The 16,457-nt window shown below is 43.9% G+C and overlaps 1 protein-coding gene across 2 annotated transcripts; it reads right to left on the bottom strand.

Moving 5' to 3' along the window:
• Positions 1 to 554: 554 nt before the first annotated feature.
• Positions 555 to 15,323, bottom strand: LOC125019135 (golgin subfamily B member 1). Of its 2 annotated transcripts, XM_047603664.1 has the most exons (3): positions 14,733 to 15,323; positions 2,195 to 12,847; positions 1,772 to 1,920 (listed from the first exon to the last, which is right to left on the bottom strand). In XM_047603664.1, the coding sequence occupies exons 2-3, from the start codon at positions 12,644 to 12,646 to the stop codon at positions 1,912 to 1,914; spliced, it is 10,461 nt and encodes a 3,486-aa protein (XP_047459620.1). In that variant the 5' UTR covers positions 12,647 to 12,847; positions 14,733 to 15,323; the 3' UTR covers positions 1,772 to 1,911. The 2 variants fall into 2 exon arrangements, with proteins under 2 accessions (XP_047459619.1, XP_047459620.1); XM_047603663.1 differs by having other exon boundaries at positions 555 to 12,847; positions 14,733 to 15,302.
• Positions 15,324 to 16,457: the final 1,134 nt, after the last annotated feature.

The raw sequence follows: 16,457 nt of genomic DNA, 5'->3' as shown, positions 1-16,457 counted from the left end.
TATTTAGGATTCTCTTGAAAAGCATGAATTCAGTGGGGGAAATAAAGTACTGACTGGGTTTAAGAGGTGGCTCTGTCTTTTCTAACCATGACAAAATCCTTTTCATATTTTTGTTTTAATTTAAATGGCTTTACAGTAGCAAGTTTTATGAGCAGAGGGTCATGTGTAAATGTGCTAAAATGCTAGATTTGATGTGGATGAATATTATATCTTCTTAACTAAATCTCTTATTTTCCTCAACTTTTGCTTTACCTAACTATTAAGGTCAAGTCTTTGCTCCAATGGAGGAATCGCTCTCCTCTGCCCCACAGTGGACAAAGCAGGTCACTGCTTCCCAGGGTATCAACACTTCAGGTTAAAGAAATCAAAGAAAATACATTTACACACTGCATTATTTCTATTATCAGAATCCCATACGTATAGTAGGCAAATATTATTTAGATTGAGTCATACGGCTAAAAAAAAACAACAACGGATGTTACTTTCTCGTTTTGAATTTTCTCATTGAAACCTCTTAACTCAGTCAGTTTGAAAAAAGAGTCGGTACAAGGTGGCATTTATAATACTTATTTTTCATTTCTGTTTAATTATCTTTACAAGGTAACATGAAAAACAAGCATTGTCATGAGAAATAGTTCTTTTGATTGAAGTGTTTGTATTGTCTGAATAAGTCCATGTCACAGCAACACAGAGAGAGACTCTCAGCTTTAAAAAAAAACAACAACAACAACAGCTAACCATCGTATGAAATGAAACAATCACCGTCTGTTCACTCTGATACAGTGGCTGAATACACAAACTATGCTTTACTCTGTCTGAAAAAACTTTGGGTTTCACAATATTTCATGCATCAGAAATAGGATTTCACAAGCAGAGGAAGAAGAAAAAAAACGTAAGCAAGCCTGTCTGTGTTTATAGCAGAAACAAATATTTCTCCAACCAACTAAACCCTTTTGTCACACTGTTTGATGTAGGTCGACATTCGTCTAGGTTTTAGAGGCAATGGGGTACCAATCATACCGTTTGCACAAGAAATATAACTTAGCTTCTCACATTCAAAAGTCAAATGGAATGGTGAACTCTGTAAAACAATAAATGCATCAACAGCAGCAAATTAACAGCATGTCACAGGGATCTTTTCAAAACTAAAAACCAAAACACTGTGAGACAATTGTCAGTTGAAAAAGTCATTTACACACGTGCACATTATGACTAATTCATAACATGCCAGCATTTGTTATCACCAGTCAGACACCTCCATGAAGTCCTCCAGTTCACTCATGGTAATTATATCACGGTGCTGATATCGTGAGTGGGCTGAGTTATCATTTTCGCAAACTGAGCTTCCTGCAAGCTGGCTGTTTGTGTCACACTCTGGGAACGACTCATGTGAGCCATGTGTGCTGTAAACTGTGTTATGTGTTTTGTCTATATCATTAACTGTGTCCATGTATGGAGTTTTCTCTGGGCTGTAGCGATGCCCTTCAGAGATCTGTCCTGTTTGAGTGGCTGGATGTCCATAGCTGTTGCTCTCCCTGGCAGGTTGTGGGTCCTGGGGTAGGGTTGCAGGAACTGATGACCTCTGGGGTGCAGGTTGGTAGTCTTGGGGATAACCATGATAGCCTTGATAAAAGGGTTTGCCTGCTGGATGGGCATGGGAGAGGGGCTGTTGTTGAGGCTTCATCTGGGGCTGTGGAAACGTTTGTTGGGTGTTATGTTGCGGGATACTCTGACCAGACTCGCGCACATTCAGCTGAACATACTTTCCAGTCTCTGGATCAAAGAACGTCTTTGTTTTCACTGGAACGGGCATGTCCACTACAAAATACTGACCAGAGCCGAGATCTTGCAGCACCTTGCGCTGGGTGACTGGATAGGACTGGGGATAGCTTGATTCTACCTGGTACTGTGTCACTGGAGCTGGATGGGTGACATGATGGAAAGTGGGAGAAGAAGGAACATGGTCAACTATCTTAGGAGCAGTATGGGTGGAAGCAGCAGCAGCAGCATTATGCGAGGAAGCTGGGAGTGAGATGGGACCAGTGGCATGAGGGGAAGCGTGGAAAGAGCGGTGAGAAGATTGGTGCTCTGTATGTGAAGAAGGCAAGCTAGATTCCAGCGCTGGAGTGTGAGCAAGGGAGACGGGTGGGGAAAAATGCGGGGAAGCCACAGCATGGCGGTTGGAGGACCGTACCTCAGTGGAGGAGGAGGAAAAAGGGACACTGGATACTTCCTTCTCAACTCCAGCAGGGCTGTCTACTGCAGTTTTGGACAACTCTTTCTTTATCCTCCGAGTGGCTAACCTTTTGGCTCTGCGCAAGGCCTTCTCACTTTTAGGGGGAACAACAGGAGGCCTCCCCAAAGAACGGGACACATCGCTGCTAAAGCTGCAGGCTGATTCTGGTCTGTCATAGTCATACAGACCTCGTATGTCAGCCAGGTCGGTTGTACTGGTGGCAAAACTCTCCACATCCTCTGACATGTTGCTGACAATAGAGCGGGAGTCGTCTTCATCCAGAACAATGCTTCTCCTGGAATAGGGCCTGTAATGAGGGGTGGGGGTTGAGTAATCTTGTGATGAAGATGTTGAATGGAAGGTGGAGGACTCACTGATAGCAGAAAGCCTGTTTAACCCTGTGTCAGGATAGACAGGTGTTCCAGCACTGCGTCTCATAAAATCCTGCTCTTCCTCCCCCCGGTCGGTGGGTGAACCCAGCCAAAAATCGTCTCCATAGTTCTTATGGAAGCGTGGCTTGACTGACTTGGTCAAAGAGGAACCTTTCATGGTGTTATCCTTCACCCTGAACATTAAGGGCTTGCCTCCTAGAGCAGGAGAGGAAGTGTTAGAACGGGGCAGAGATGGAGCTGGAGATGCAGGGGCATGAGGCCTATACAACCTAGGGTGGGATGCTGAGTCACTGGCTGACTCAAGTCCTGATTGATTTCTTTGTTGGGAAGGTGAGGGGGAGCATAGTTGCCTTTCTCTGGATTTCCTATCTGATTCTGTTGAGGTGATGGCATAATACTGGAGAGAATCGTTTTGTGCTGCTCTCAACATTTCCCTCTGAGCTGCTACCTTTTCTTCTTCTCTCTTTTTAGCCTGGACCCTATCCTCTCTTTGAGCGAGCAGTCGCTCTTGAACTGCTCTCTTCTCCTCTTTCAGTGCAGCTTTACTCTCCTTAGGTATTCCAGCCCTGTCCCTTTTCTCTTGCCCTTCCCCTGCCTCCTCTTTTTGAGTTCTCATCCAATCCTCTTTTTTATGCATTCCACCCTTCTCCTCTTGTTCAAGGATCTGCTTCATCCTCTCCTTTTCTAAAGCATGAGCAGCTCTCTCTTCTCTCTCCTTTCTTTTATTTTCCTCCTCAATATCAGCAAGTACCTTCTCCTCAATTTGTTTAGCCCTCCTTTGCTCCTCAATCAGAGCGGTCCTCCTTTGCTGCTCTTGCTTTACAGCTCTCCTTTGCTGTTCCTCTTGTGCAGCGTTCCTTTGCTGCTCCTCTTCTGCAGCTCTTCTTTGCTGCTCTTCATATGCAGCTCTCTGTTGATCTTCAAGGGCTCTCCTTTGCTGTTCCTCTTTTGCTGCTCTCTGTTGCTCCACTTGTGCAGCTCTCTTTTGCTGTTCTGCTCTTTGCTGCTCCTCTTCTATGACCCTCCTTTGCTGCTCCACTTCTATGGCTCTCCTTTCCTGCTCTTCTTTGGCAACTCTCATTTGCAGTTCTTTTGCTACCCTTCTTTGCTTTTCCTCTTGTAGAGCTTGCTTTTGTTGTTCCTCTAGTGCGGCTCTCCTTTGCTGTTCCTCTTGTGCTGCTCTCCTTTGCTGTTCCTCTTGTGCAGCTCTCCTTTGCTGTTCCTCTTGTGCTGCTCTTCTTTGCCTTTCCTCTTGTAGAGCTCGCTTTTGCTGTTCCTCTAGTGCAGCTCTCCTTTGCTGTTCCTCTTGTGCAGCTCTCCTTTCCTGTTCCTCTTGTGCTGCTCTCCTTTGCCTTTCTTCTTGTAGAGCTCGCTTTTGCTGCTCCTCTTGTGCTGCTCTCCTTTGCTTTTCCTCTTGTAGAGCTCGCTTTTGCTGTTCCTCTTGTGCAGCTCTCCTTTGCTGTTCCTCTTGTAGAGCTCGCTTTTGCTGTTCCTCTAGTGCAGCTCTCTTTTGCAGTTCCTCTTGTGCTGCTCTCCTTTGCTGTTCCTCTTGTAGAGCTCGCTTTTGCTGTTCCTCTAGTGCGGCTCTCCTTTGCAGTTCCTCTTGTTCTGCTCTCCTTTGCTGTTCCTCTTGCGCTGCTCTCCTTTGCTTTTCCTCTTGTACAGCTCGCTTTTGCTGTTCCTCTAGTGTGGCTCTCCTTTGCTTTTCCTCTTGTGCAGCTCTTCTTTGCTTTTCCTCTTCTATGACTCTCCTTTGCTGCTCCTCTTGTGTAGCTCTCCTTTGCTGCTCATCTTGTACAGCTCGCCTTTGCTGTTCCTCTTGAGCAGCTTTCTCCTCCTCAATTTTGATTCTCCTCTTCTCAGTTTCTCTTATTTTCATTTCTTCTTCCCTTTGCTTTGCTCTCATATTCTCTTCTATTTGAGCAGCTCTCTCTTCTTCTTTCTGCGTTGACTTTCTTTCTTCCTCTGCTTTTCTCTCAGCTTCTTTTTGTTTTTCTCTTCTCTCCTTGATCTTAATAGTTATGGCCTCACGCTCTTTTGCCCTCCTCTCCTCTTCTCTACGGATAGCTCTCCTCTCTTCTTCAGCCAGAGAAGCTCTACTCTCCTCTAACATCTGTTTTATTCTCATGTCTTCTCTTTTGTCCTCTTCACTCCTGGACACTTCCTCCAGTTGTTTTATTCTACCCCACTGCTTTGTTTTGGTTTCTTCATGCTGAGTTGCAAGCTTTTCTTTATTTAGTTTATCTGTCTTCTCACCTTCAGTCTTAGCCCCGGTGAATACATCTTGTTTCTCAGTCCTCTCACTTTTCCTTAGAGATGACTTGTTTTCTTTCCAGTTGTGCATTTGGCCCATGGTTGGACGTGGAAGAGAATTTGTCGATCCCTCTGTGGTTGTTGTTTGCAAAGACAGATTGTTTGGCTGACAGATACTTTGATCTACTTGAGAGTGTCCTTGGTTACCACCTCCACCCATTTGTTCTGTCTGAACTGTTGGTGAATTATTTATCTCTCTATGATTTCTTCCCACATTGTCTGACACACCTTCATTCACCTTGGCATCCAGTTTGAACATCCCCGTCCTCTGGTGTTCTTTCTCTGTAATTGGAAATACTAGTGCTTTTGGCTCTTTGTTCGCTTTGGCGTTGAACTCTGTCTTATTTGGCAAACGTTTCTCTTTTACAGATGGCTCTTGTGGGTCAGCGGTGAACACAGGGCGTCTACTATGACGAGACTGTATTAGTGGAAAGAATCCTTCTCTTTTGTTGGGAGGGAATTCCTGAACTGAGTTCACGTCTCTGTCCTCTGAAACTATTACCTTTAACCTGGCATAGTCTGCCAGTGCTGATATCTCTGGTATTGTGGACACCCTTTCTTTTGGTTTTGGTTTAACTTCAGGTTTTTCTTTAATCGTATTTGAGTGGGAATTTCCTGAACTTTGTCTTTCAATTGCTACTAAACTGGATCGATTCTCTGAGTGGTGTTTTCTGGTGGGATTACTTTGACCTGGCTTCGTTTGTTCATTATTACTCCATGTCTCAGTGGAACCATCAGCTTGTCTTGAAGCCAGCTTTTCTTCTGTTTCCCAAGTTTTCCCTTTCAGGTTGTCACTCTGAATTCTTAATTCAGCTGTTTTCATTTTCTCTTGATCTACACTGAACACAAAGGCTTCAATTTTTCCATCCTTGTGTGATTCATTACTGTTAGTTGTTTTGTTTGATAGTATCCCTGGAAGTTCCCTTCCATTTGTTGTATCTCCTGCAGTGCCTCTATTGCCATGTAGGTCATTGCTTGTTTCTGTTACTCCTTGTACTTGAAAGTAGTCTCCCAGCACTGGTTGTACGTTTAAATCCTCAAGCAATTTCCCACTTTTCTTTACTTTTTCAGACTTTCCATGTTCAGCTTGAATATTCTCATTGTTTGCATTTGTGCTGCTCTGTGGATTGCTGTTTTTCAATGCATCAGACAGTTTCTTCACACTGGACAATACTTGTTGTACTCGTAATTTGTCTTCCAAACTGTCTTTCTTTGTCTCACTGCTTGCTGGAGTGAGGTCTTTGGTTTGAATTTTACTATTTGAGACAGCCGGAATAGATGAGACAACTTGTTTTGACTCATTTGATGGCACCACATCTGTAGGGAAAGTGATGCTGGGACATTTTACTCCCATTTTTATGTTGTCCTTCTCTGTTCCAGCTGGCACAACTCTGACAGCAATACTATCAATGTGCACACCATCGTCCGCTTGATAATTTAGTCCAATATTTGTCTCCTTATGTTGAAGTTTAGGAGATTCGTGTGCGTTTTTGTTCTCAGTTAAATTGTTAGAAAGGCTGGCCTTGCTGAAGGTTTTTGGCGCTGTTGAGTCATGTTTCTTTTCTTCCACTAGAGGTGCACTTGTGCCATGTATGTTGCTGATTTTGGATTGATTTTTAACAGCTGTAATATCTTCTTTGACTGACGGATTGACACCATGAGCTGAAGCATCATTCTTATTCTTAATTCCAGTGTCCACAACTTTGACAATTAAGTTTTCATTGTTTTGCACTTTTTGTGGATTTTTCTCATTGGTGTGAGTCTTAAGTTCATCTGCCCTTGAGTTTTCTTTTACCGTTTTATCTGCAAAGTTGTTTGTTTCACTTGCTTTCATGTCCTCCTTGTATCTTTCAGTTTCAGCTGACAGTTTATTTTTAGCAGGTACAGTGACTGTGAAGGGCACTTCTTTGTCAGCCAGTGCTTCTGGCTGCGTTTTCTTTTGGGGTTTTGCATTTATAGTTGAACTCTCCTGCAGGATATTTGTCTTTTTCACAGTGACATTCCCAGTAGTATTGTTCTTTGGTGTCTCTAAGCTTGATACTTCTGGTACATTTACAGTGGGACCTTTCATACAAATCTCCATGTGATCTTCTGTAACCTTATTTGTAGGTCTATTACCTTCTCCTACTTCTCGACCAGTGTTGGGATCATGCTTATCAACCCCTGAATTACTGCTCCCTCTCTCTGTTTCATTCATTTGTTTTAGAGCGCTATTATTTCCCTGACCAGTGCTTGGAGAAAGGTTTCTTTCGCGTACAGTTACCATTATTCCCATAATCTGCAAGCTGTCGTCGACTACAGCTCTCTCTTTTTGACCTAAGAAAAGATTTATTGAAGGTGCTGATGAGTCTTCGTGAACTTGTTCTTTGTTTTCAGCCTTTTCTGTTGTCACAGATTTAGGGATTTCAGATTTAACGCTTGTAGTTTGTGACGGGTTTTGTTTCTTTCTGGTGAGAAGGTCAGTATTGATGTCTAAATTGTCTTTCAGTCCCTCTTTTTGTTTTACAGAGATTTCTCCATGATTTGCTTGCTGCTTTCCTTGGTCGGTCTTGAAAGTGTGCTCTTTATTTTGCTTGGTTGACTTCATCTCGGGTTGATTCTCTTGCGTTTGATTTTTTACGATTCCCTCAGTTGTGCTTCCCGTTTGCTTTGTGCTTGTGGTTGGCTCTGGTTCATCACTGCTGTTTTTCAATTGTTTTTTTGGAGCCGGTTTCTGTGACTGGTCTACTGACTGACTAGTGGTCGCAACAGACTTAAGTGGTGTTGTAGCCGAGCTTGAGATTAAAACAGGCTTAGCTGGTTCCACCTGCACTCCTGAAGGCTCCAACTGGTGCTTTGGTGTACCAGTGTTGGACATTTCATTCTTTTTCATTGCTTCCTGTGATGTTGGCTTCTGTCGGACACTACCTACTGATAACTTGGATGAACTCTTGGATATGAAACCATCTCGTAGAGCAAAACCCTTTTCTTTAATAGCTGAAATCTCCTTTTCAGCATGAGCTTTAATCTTGGAAGTCAGAATCTCCTGCTTGCTCTGAGCTTTCTCTTTGTGGGACAGTGATCTGGGAGGGGTAAATTGCAGATCTTTGGCTGGGCCCACATTCAGCTCGATGGACTTAGGTTTTCGTTCAATTGTGAGCGGTTTAGCTGAATCAGAATCTCTTTGCAGTGAAGCGTCAGGGTTTCTCACAGGGTCACTTTTTTCTACCTTTTCAGTAGTATCATTCTTCACTTTATCACTTTTATGTACTTTCGTAGATACATCATCTGCACTGGATAATTTGAATTCTTTGGATGACTCACTGTAAACATATTGACTTTCTTTCACCTTAGAGCTGCCTACTTCCTCCTTACTTTCTGTGTTAGCTGCAATGGATCCTTCATCTTTTGATTTCTCTTTGTTTACCGTCTCAGTTCTATCAAGAGAAACAGTCTGTGTTTCAATGGCATCATTTGAGGACACATTCCCTGTAGCTGACACTTTGTTTATGTTTGTCGAAACGGCGTTGTTGAAGCCATATTTCTCTCTGAGATTGTCGTACTCCTCAGCTCCTTTGTCAGTCTGAGTGATGCTGTTTCTGGTGACTGTCTCTAGTTTCTCTGGATGAATCTGTGCTGCCGGTTCCTGCTTTTTGTTTTCTTCCTTTTTATTGATATTTACTTTTAAAGGAGCACTGATTGCAGTGTCCTCCTCTTTTCTTATGACTGTATGACCTACTTTCTCTATTTGCTCGCCTCTCATTTTCTCTTTTATTTTGGCCAATTCCGCTTTAGCTTTAGCCAGCTCTGTCTTAACTTGCTCAACTTTGTCTGGCTCACTTTTGAACTGTTGTGTGGCTGTGATCTTTGCTGTTAGTTTAGCTGAGCGTTCCTGCATACTTTCTATTTTTATTAGGTCTGCTTTAGCTCCCTCCACTTTGATTTTTTCCAACTTTGCCCATTCCACTTTTCTCTCTTCGGGTTTGATCTCTTTGGGCGTATGTCTTTGTGTTTTAAGTTGCTCTGCATTTACTTTACCTACTGATCCTCCCTCGTCTTTTGCTTGTCTAATCTCCTCAATTTTAATGCAGTCTGCTTTGACATTTCCTACTTCGACAAGCTTTGTCTCAACTTCAGCTTCTGTTTGTTGCTCTTTCATTTGCTCTGTTTTTCTCTGTTCTCCTTTTCCACAATCTGCTTCAATCTGTTTCGTGTTAACCTTTTTTGTTCCGATTTGTCTGGCCTCCATCTGCTCTCTTTTAACTTCCTCAGCGTGCTCTGCATGGATCCTTTTTCCTGTGACCGGTTCAATTTTTGCTTGCTTTACTATTACTTGTGCAGCCTGCTCGGTCTTGACCAGTTCAGTTTTTATGTGTTCTTCTTTTAGCCTCTCTGCTTCAGCTTGTTCTACTTTGACCTGCTTACGCTGCTCCTCTCTCGTGTGCTTGGCTCCTGCTTCCTCTGTAATATATCTTGGCTCATCTGTTACCCTCTGAACTCGGGTGTGCTCAGCTCTTGCCTGTTCCTCTCTGGCCCAGTCTGGTTTAATTTCTTGAAACTGTTGTGTATGTTCTTCTTTCCTCTTCTCCTCGTTATTATATTCTGATTTGGCTTCTTTTACTCTGCTCTGTTCTGATTTGGCTTGTTCTGTTTTGACTGCCTCTGAACCAGTCTGCCCTGCTAAAATTAACCTAGCCAATTCCGCTTTGGGTTGCTCCACTTGAGCTCGCTGCTGAGCTTTTGCCAGCTCTGCTTGGGCGTGTTGTGCTTTTATATGTTCTGCCATGACCTGTTTGACCTCAGCAAACTGTCTATCCTTTGTCTGATTTTCCATGGTGGTGGCAGATGTATTGTCTGGGTTAGGTAGAGATTTTTTCTCAATATTTTGTTCAAACTGCTGTGTAGCTTCTGTTGGCTGCAAACTTTGCATTTCATGCACCTTTGGAATTGACATATATTGTTTCCTCTGATTTGTTTCTTGCATGGCAATAGGTTTGTCTGTTGCAGAATAAACAGCATGTTGGCTTCTGTGTTCTCGATTGGTGAGTCCGGTATAATTCTGTGCCAGATACTTATCTTTCTGTTCATCTTTCTCATTGTGTCCAGAATACTTTTGAGCAACATTTTTGTCCTTAAATGCCAAAGGTGGCTGTAGTCCATAATATGCTGGATTTTCAACAGTATTACTAAACGAATGTGGGGCCGGTTGGTTTGAAATGTTACTGTTAACCAAGCCCGGCTTTTTCTTAGAAGATGTTCCAACACCAAAACTCTCAGTCATCTCTACCTTCTCCATCTCTTTACTCATACCTGGCTGATTTTCTTGTTTCGTCTTTTCCGTTAAAGCAGCTATCTCTTGTTTCCATGGAGACACACCCGCTTTCAGGCTGAGCTTTTCTGTATCCTGGCTGTTTGTCTGTCTCCACTGATCCTGTGAGGACGCATTATTGTAATTGTGTCTGTTGTCTTTGAGCTGCTCATATCTCTCCACCTTTGTGAATACGCTTCCCACTGTTTCATTAAAAGGTTGTTCAGTATTTGTTTTCCTTATTAAATATTCTCTGCTTTGATTGTTGTCGGCACTTAGCCTCGATGTTTCTGCAGCAGAATAAGACGGTTTAAGGCTGTATGCATCCCCCACCAAGGTTCCAACATTATCTATCACGCCTTGCTTATAGGGAGCAAACGATGTTAAATCTTCATGAAGATTCTGTCCATTAGCCAGCTGATTGCCGGTGTAATTTTCAGGTATGAAACCACTGAACCCAGAGTGATGAACCATCTGACCTTGCATCTGAGCTGTTTGGTAATCACTTAAATTGTATTCTGGATATAGGCCTGCATGTGCTGTTGCAGGCTGAGAATTCAGCATTGAATATCCGGAGCCATGATACTGGTTAATAGCAGCATTAGTCCTGCCGGATTCTTCCAGCTGGGTAAACTGAATGTCCTGATCTGGAAAATCAGGGATGTCTATCACAGTCTCTCTAGGCAGCTCCTGCATAGGATGCTGTTTGTTTTTGTCCAGTGTTTCCAAGCCTTTGAATTTGGTGGGGCTGTAGGTGCTTTTTACTCTTTTCCTGTTGTCTTTGAGATTGAAGAGTAAGCTGGTGGCTCGGGATTTGTAGCTGGACATCCTAACGTCAGGAGTGGCTCCCCTGCTTTCGGCTCGCACTGGAGCGTGCTCCACTGGTTGAGGAGAAGCCGCATATGACTGGAAAAATGTCTCTGCTTCCTGATGTGCGTGGACTGTCGGGGTGCGAAGCTGGTTCATGTTAAAGGGAGTTGTACTAATGTTGCTGTTAACAACATTCGACACCACTGAATTATCATTGCTACAAAATGCTGACTGTTGGCTTGTTATCGACTCTGTTGTGATATTTTGCTCTGTCATCATTTTGATTTTCTGCTGGAGGGCTTTGACGGAGCTGATGGTGTCACGGACACGTCGTGACATCTCGATGGTGGGTGATGCAGTTGATGGGCGGTGGGAAGGAAGCCTGTTCGATCCGAGGCTTTGGGTCCTCTTCCTGTGAGGGAAGTGACCTGCCAACTCCGATTCACAGCGCTTCTCAACGGCTGACGCCTTCTGCAGCATTGTGGATGTTGAGGTGGAGCGTGGAGGAGTTGGAGCAACCACAGGTGCCATACCCCTGGGGTGTCTGATACTCCTATGAGGAGCATGTGCCTGGTCGTCCATTGAAATCTCCTTGTACATTGGCGTCTCATACCATCTAGGGAACTCTGAACAGTGCATAAAACCTGACACCTCTCCTCGCTGGAAGGGAAACCTGTTGTGGTCCCTCCATACCTTAAAGGGACTAAACTCACTGTGTATAAAGAAGTTAGAGTTGCAATTGACCTGTGCGGACATGCTGTGCGTACTGTGTGAAGCTCTCATGAAAGAAGATGCAGAATTGTGGGACATGTGAGCCACTGCAGCTACTTCAGACGAATAGAAGTTGGTGTCTTGAGATGAAAAAGGGCCAGCGGCGGGGAAATGGCTACTGTTAAAATTTTGCTGGTACGATGTAGAGAATTCAGAAAGTTCCCTTTGGATGCTCATCAGAGCGGATTTATCCCAGCTTGTCTCATCATTCCACTCTCTTAGTTTATCATCCATTCCTGCTCCATCCCTGTATCCCTCCGAGTTGAAAGCCCTGATGAGCGAGGACACTCTGGAGCGGCTTCTGCGTTGCTGTGAACTCAACTCTGTGGCTCCATTGCTGAGGAAGGATAGCTGCTCCTCCCTCAGAGAATTTTCCTGCTGAGAGGTTTCCACAAAGGAGTGCTGGAATGTGGCAGAAATCGTCCCCTGTGTCCTGTCCCCATAGGCGTCCCACTGTGGATCTCCGTGCATCTGGGCCCCATACATTCCTCCGTGGATCCAGTTCTGTCCATACTGCTGCATCCTGAAGCTGAAGTTCTCATGAGCAGCTCTCTTAAGTTCCTCCCTCTCTCTGTCCCTGTCCTGGCCACTGTGGCTGAGGGCCATCTGCCTGTCCCTCTGCATGCATGGCGAAGGCAAAGAGAGGTCTGAGTCATTGTAAACGGCCTCATCTCCGATGCAGAGACTCCTGAATGCTCTGTCTGTCAGACTGCTGACCTCGCGGTCGTTCTCGTCCAGGAAGGACCCACCACTGGAGGTGTCGCTGTAGCCTCCATCGCTGTGCTTTCGATGCCCGCCACTCTTTCGGCCTGAGCGGCGCTTCTCAACAGAGGTCATGATGCAGACTTGCTAACAAAGAACTCTGACTTCAGTAGTTCAGTCATTCATGCAAATATAGACCTCAAAATTGTACAGTCTGCCGGCTGCCTTCCCCAGGGTTTGGGGCCCTCTGTCCAGATTTTGTCAAGCCAGCAGCTCCTAAGGCATTGTGCCTTTTAGTTGACCTCTGTCCAAACTATCCTGGAATTTGTTGCTTTCCTTAAGGAGAAAAACAGAAAGAATCAGCCTGGGCCTGAACAATTCAATCTCACAGAACATTCCACTTTAAAAAAAAAAAAGGTGATGTTAAAAATAGCTTTATAATAGTAGCTTATAGATTTTACTATAGAAACTGTTACTCATTTGTTGTGGTTTGTAATTCATTATAGCTGTTCTTGGTAGGGGGGACATTCTCATTTGCATTAAGCAGCAATGTACTGTATGTGGTTCTGAAAACAGCTCTGCAAATCCTTCCACTCAATCACTGTGACCTTCAGACACATGCTGTGAATAAAACTACACTGTTGCTAGGCACAGTAAGGATGGCCTCACGTGAGTTATTTTTGGTAATTGTGACGCATCCGCTCAAATTTAGACAAGCTCATACGCAAACCTGGGGCACTTCGACACACACACAAACACAAGCTAGGTGCTGTTATTGATTTAACGATATTTAACAGTTGACACTAACATATAATTTCTCATTTTCATTTTGTTAATGCTAATAAGGACTTTGTTATAGTTGGACCAGCAGAGCAAGCTTCCATCAAGCTGTTTCCCTTTAGGTCAAACAGCAAGATCGTCCTGTTTGGACCAGAGACAAGTGTGGCATATTGAAAACTAATCTTGTAGTTAAACCCGTTTGGTTTTACTACGGTACAGACAGAGCAGGTGGAAGGCAGACTAAGATTTCCTTAAGCAGAAGTGCTGCTAAATTGAGATTTTGGAGGTAAAGTGAAATAGCTTCCAGAAGTTCATGTGAACATGTTTCTTCAAAACCAACTTGGCTTACACCACTTTAAAGCATCAGCATTAAATATAAATCATGCTTCTTTATTTATACAATCTAAGGGCACAGGTGACATTATCATTTGCTCACACAGTGGCCTTTCCTTGCTTTCATGTTTGCATGCACCACTGCTATGTATTACTTGTGGATTTCAGGATCTGCAGCCAGTAACCATCAACGGGAAGTGTGTAGAAGTGGTTCATACATATCTGAAGATCTATCTATCTATCTCTTCTTAAATAAAATGCTAGTAGATTTCGAGGCAGCCAGGTCGAGGTGATATCATCAACACGTTCTGGTTAAACACGCTGTAGCCGCCAGGCAGCCGTCACCTTCCCTCAGAATACCCAGTGGTTCATTAATATCTTCTGACCTACCCGTCCCTTACGCATCCACTAATCATCTGCCCACCAAGTCAGCATCAAACAAAACTGGATCATGCAACACTTGTCGCTGAGCAGAAAACGGTAGCCACTTAGTTAAGTAACTTCTTCAGTTCATTAAAGCATTTAAGAAAACGGTAAAAAACAGTCAAACTCCTTCTCTACCTAAACTACTCATTCATCTCAGCGCTGACGGAGAAATCTGCATCAGAGGGAAGCATTTTGTTATGACAGTGCTCCTCAATTTCATGCCTATTTTGCAATAATAATCCCTTGTGAGAGCGTTGGTGTGATTTCTATCCATTCTAGCGTGTGACAGGTTTATTTTTGACCAGTGACGGACCTCCAGCTTTAAAACCTGACACCATGAGGGGTCGCTTTCAGTGGGACCCTGGTGCAAAGGCAGACTGAACAGCAACGTAGCTGTCACTTCTGAGTGCTGAGAGGACAGGACGAAGTGTTTATAAATGTCAGAGCGATAAAATAAAATCATGACAGTAAATTTTTGCAAGAGAAACTTGTCATATCTTTTATATGTCTCCAAATAAAATGCCTACTATTAATATTATATCAAAAGATCCTTGATGCTTGTATGGAAACTTAGAAACTGTATCTGCTGTTGTTATTTGTCTTTTGTTATTTAGTTTTTGTCTATTTTTTAAGTGTTCCTCTTTGAACATGAACAAGAACGAACACCGAGCTCTTGTCTTACCTTCCAGTTATATAATCCATAATTTGGGCCTTTTTGTAACCTCCTCAAAGGGACCCGTCCCCCCAAAAGGGTCTTGCTGATCTGATCCTGCTCTGTCACCGCAGAAACCTCTACGTAGTTAGGTCTTTGAGCATCTGAGCAGAAGACAGGCGGCAAAACTCGGGGCTGGAGACCAGACAGAAATAGAGGAGCTGTCCCAGAGAGAGCGTCCACCACGGGGGACAGAATGAGCGCTCGGGCTACCACGCGGGTCTGCGAGATCCTTTGGTGTCGAGTGTCAGGCGCATGAAACAAACAGCCTCTCAACTATTTATAAATCTGGACGGCCACCGTTGGCCATTAGCAGCTACAGCTAACTATCAGTGAACTGGTGAAACACTGCAACTGCGCGGGGAGGTTGTGGTGTCTAAACCAGGAGAAAAGGCTAATTTCCTGAAGATGTGTTGTTATTGTGTGTGTATGTGAGGGCGAAGGGGGAGTGGGTAGGGGGGCTGAGTTTTGGGTGTCCTTCTGGGAGACATAAATAACTCAACTGCCTCACACTGAAGTGTCATGCTCTTCAGTGAACAGGCCTGACAAGCACTATATGGAGTGTTAACAAGTGGCTCTTGGTCCCACACAACAACAGACTTGAATGACGCTTTCTATTTACGATAAAAAGTGAATGACATTTTTAGCAACATGGATTAAACAGATCTGAGGGTAACTTAATTTCAACATGAATTTCACACTAACTTTTTTTTTTTTTTTTTTTTTTTTTGCAGTTCTTAATACATGGATGTTTAATGACCCAGAGCTTCTCTCACCCCCCTCGCAGAAAAGGCCATAAGGCAAAGGAAGGGGAGGAACTGTACCTCCCACCTTTCACCCCTATCTCCCTCCCCTCGGTGCAGCCTGATGCTATAATAGGACATCACTGTAGCAGATAGCATCCTGGGATTCTTGGCGGGTGCAGCTGGGCGGGCCTGGTCGAGATGATGGACACACACACATGGGCCTTAATGGAGACGCGCTGCACTCTGCGCACAAACGCACACGCGTACCCAGATGGTTTTACACACAGCTCAGTAAACTTTTGGGAAAAGGCTGAGGTAATCCCTTTTTAACTAACCTCTTTCCTCCCGTCTCACCAACATCCGCTTCCTGATTCTTTTCATATTCCTATCACATCTTCTTTTGACCCTTCTGATGAGAGAGTACTTGTTAAGAAAAAAAAATGAATTTACAAAAAACGTTCCTCAGCAAAAATAATCAGTGTGTGTTTATCTAAAATGTTCAATTTCCCCATTGAGGTTTGAAATGAAGCCTGTTGTGGCTTGTCTGGTTTCCTGCTCACTAAGTCCCTCTAGTGGACAAACTGAGAGCAGCCATCCACTTCACAGCTGATCTGTACTAAAATTCAGACTTTTTGGCCCCTTGCTGTACTTCTCCAGTTTTTGCACAAACTCTCCTTCGAGATGCTTTTATCTCGAAGCCACTGAGGAACTGCGAGCATCATTGATCCCAAACGCTGAGGATGCTGTTCCCCTGTGCTGAGTAAGGTGGAGCAGAGCTGTGGTTATGTGGCAGACAGCAGACAGGCACATTACTTGCTGCATTAAGAAATGCTTTGTTCGTATTATCCATATTCAGAGATGATCTTAATTGATTCTAATTGATTGGGTTATTGACCAGCTCTGTTGCAGGAATTAAAAGCAGTGACGACGCTTAAGTGGGGGGCTGTTT

This window comes from Mugil cephalus, chromosome 13, assembly GCF_022458985.1.
Source record: "Mugil cephalus isolate CIBA_MC_2020 chromosome 13, CIBA_Mcephalus_1.1, whole genome shotgun sequence".
Taxonomy (NCBI): domain Eukaryota; kingdom Metazoa; phylum Chordata; class Actinopteri; order Mugiliformes; family Mugilidae; genus Mugil; species Mugil cephalus.
The sequence above is the reverse complement of the archived record's forward strand: the minus strand, read 5'-3'. Positions and strand labels throughout refer to the sequence as shown.

Excerpts from the sequence above, each read along its gene's own strand:
- LOC125019135 (XM_047603663.1), bottom strand. The coding sequence starts at position 12,646 with ATGACCTCTGTTGAGAAGCGCCGCTCAGGCCGAAAGAGTGGCGGGCAT.